The 2,419-nt window shown below is 38.2% G+C and overlaps 1 protein-coding gene across 1 annotated transcript; it reads right to left on the bottom strand.

The window, feature by feature from the left end:
* Positions 1–1,285: 1,285 nt before the first annotated feature.
* On the bottom strand, positions 1,286–1,855 carry LOC110097476 (NAD-dependent malic enzyme 1, mitochondrial-like). The gene is made up of 2 exons (XM_020823849.2): positions 1,608–1,855; positions 1,286–1,528 (listed from the first exon to the last, which is right to left on the bottom strand). Exons 1-2 carry the CDS (start codon positions 1,755–1,757, stop codon positions 1,301–1,303), a joined length of 378 nt encoding a protein of 125 aa, XP_020679508.1. The 5' UTR covers positions 1,758–1,855; the 3' UTR covers positions 1,286–1,300.
* Between the last annotated feature and the right edge of the window lie 564 nt (positions 1,856–2,419).

Genomic DNA, 2,419 nt, shown 5'->3' on the forward strand with positions numbered 1-2,419 from the left:
AGGAGGAGGAGAAGAAGATAAATTAAAAGCCACGAGTCGCGGACTCTTCCAACAACTGGTGGGTATTGCGCTTGCTCACCTTGAGCTCTCTCTCATTTCTCTCTAGTGCTCACACAAGAAGAAGAAGAAGCAAAATAAATTTTTCATTAATCATTCATCAAAATTCTTACAACACATTGGACCACTATATATAGGTCTCAATCATGAAAAAAGAAAAGTACGCAATTGCCCTCTGGGCTACAATAACAAGACATTTCCCCAAAAGGGATAAATTCGGAAAACAACAAAACTAAATAAACATAACATGAAGAAATGCATCAAAAATAAAGGCGCAGAATCGTAGTCGTAGATCTACGATTCCTTCGTCGATAAATAGCATCTGTCGATGTCCTCATCAGTAGGAGTCAAATTTCGAACTTTTGAAATCCTTCTTGGCAATGACTGGAGTCAAGTTCCAACCTTTGAGTCATACTCAACAGTTATAATAGAAGTCAATTTTTGGCACTTTGGAGTCCTCATAGGAATCCCAATAGATATGTTCCAACCTTAGGGAATTGTCCTCAACAATCCTAAGATTCCTACCTTCAAGAGTCCTCTAGTATCAAGTGACTACCAACCCATGCTTTAGCCAAAAACTTGCATGCTAGTAGCATGTTTGGTAGAAAAATCCTTTGGAATTTCTGGCAGACTTTCCACCATAAATGAGTTTTCCCGATGAATTTTATCGGTTTTCCTGCAAATTTTTCCTTTAGAAAACCAATTCTTTCTTGTGGTGCTTGTTCTAAATTCCATACAAAGTATGCATTTATGAACCTCACTATTGGTCAGCAAAGCAAGCATCCTGTCATAATTTTTTTTTAATAATGGTGATACTTATATTTCAAAGTATGGTGTTCGAACCCATGATCTTGAAGAAACAATACTCTCCTCCATGAATATTTTCACTCCTCTCATAGTAACTAACTTAGCGTTAGAGGCCCTTATCTTGGGGAGCCCTTATGCTGAACGCTAACCTCTTATCTTGGTTGCTGGATTGCAGGATGATGCTTCAAACTAAGAATGATTCAACGAAAAAAGTCTGTCAATATCAAATCCGCCTTCTACACAATATTTCTCTCCCAACTAAAGTCTATAAAATTTCATTTATAAACCCAAAAGAAGAAAACAGTTGCAAAAAATCCAACCTTAAGTCTAATCATGTACCACTAAGAACCTGAGAGCCAGGCGCTCTCCAGAAATTGTATACAGGTTACAACAGCCTCCATAAAACAGTTGTGTTACTGTTCACGTACTCCCCCAATTAATCCTTCACAAACTGAAAATTGCTTGCCGTGTGAAATAAACATGGACATTTCAATGAATCAATGAATCGCCATAATATACCAATGCTTAAACTCAAAAATTCCAAAGCAAAGGCCGACCGAAACTTACTAAACCTGTCAATTTGCTGCTGAGGAGTCATGACGTTAGGAGGAAGAAGGCCACGAAGATCCAACCTGTCCCGCTCTGTGATCGGGAACGCGGTGCCCTAAAGAGGAACAATAATAACTAATGAGAAAGCAATAGGCCTTGTCATTGGAGGCGCTAGATCGAGGTTAGATCGATACCTTATTGAACCAGGGGTCGTGCAGAATGTCAAGGCTCCGCTTATGGACGATGACCGGCCGTGACCCCTCTGAAGTTGTGAACGCCCGCCATCCCCTCGATGCCGCCGGCCAACACATCCGCCGTGCGAGCAAGAAGGAGAAGAAAGCCATGCCGCCGGTGAACTCACTGTGACTAACGCTATACTTGTGTGCTTCTGTACAAATGAATGGTTCTGGATTTTCAGTGATCAAGTGGTCTATTCCTAACAATGACCTCACGAAAATTTTATTATTTCATTCACTCCAAATATGATCTAACATGTTTTGGATATGATTTGGATAAGCAGTAGAGAAATCGACTGTAAATTAGATTTTTTATTATTATTATTTTTAATATATAATTAATTTAAAATTTTACAATTATATTTTATAATAATAATTTAACAACAAAAAAGGCTTTAACAATGATTTTGAAATGCTAAAGAGAAATTTTATATTTTTTGAATTATCATAGTGAAAGAAAAAACATATAAATTACACAAATTAAAAATTTTCTCCAAAGATGATTGAAATTGACTTTCATTAATAAAAAGAACATGTTAACTTGAACAATTCCACAAACAAAGAGATCAAAGGAGAAACAAATACCAATTTTTATTTAAGAAATTAATCAAGCTTAGAATGTTGGCGACACAATTCGAGTTAGGAGTGTCAATTTCGGGTCACGGGTCGGGTTCGGGTCGAACCCGGAATTGACCCGGCACTATTCGGGTTCGGGTCAACCCGACCCGTTTTTGCAAACGGGTAGATTTTTGGACCCGAACCCGACCCGC

This window comes from Dendrobium catenatum, unplaced genomic scaffold, assembly GCF_001605985.2.
Source record: "Dendrobium catenatum unplaced genomic scaffold, ASM160598v2 fragScaff_scaffold_572, whole genome shotgun sequence".
NCBI classification, from domain to species: domain Eukaryota; kingdom Viridiplantae; phylum Streptophyta; class Magnoliopsida; order Asparagales; family Orchidaceae; genus Dendrobium; species Dendrobium catenatum.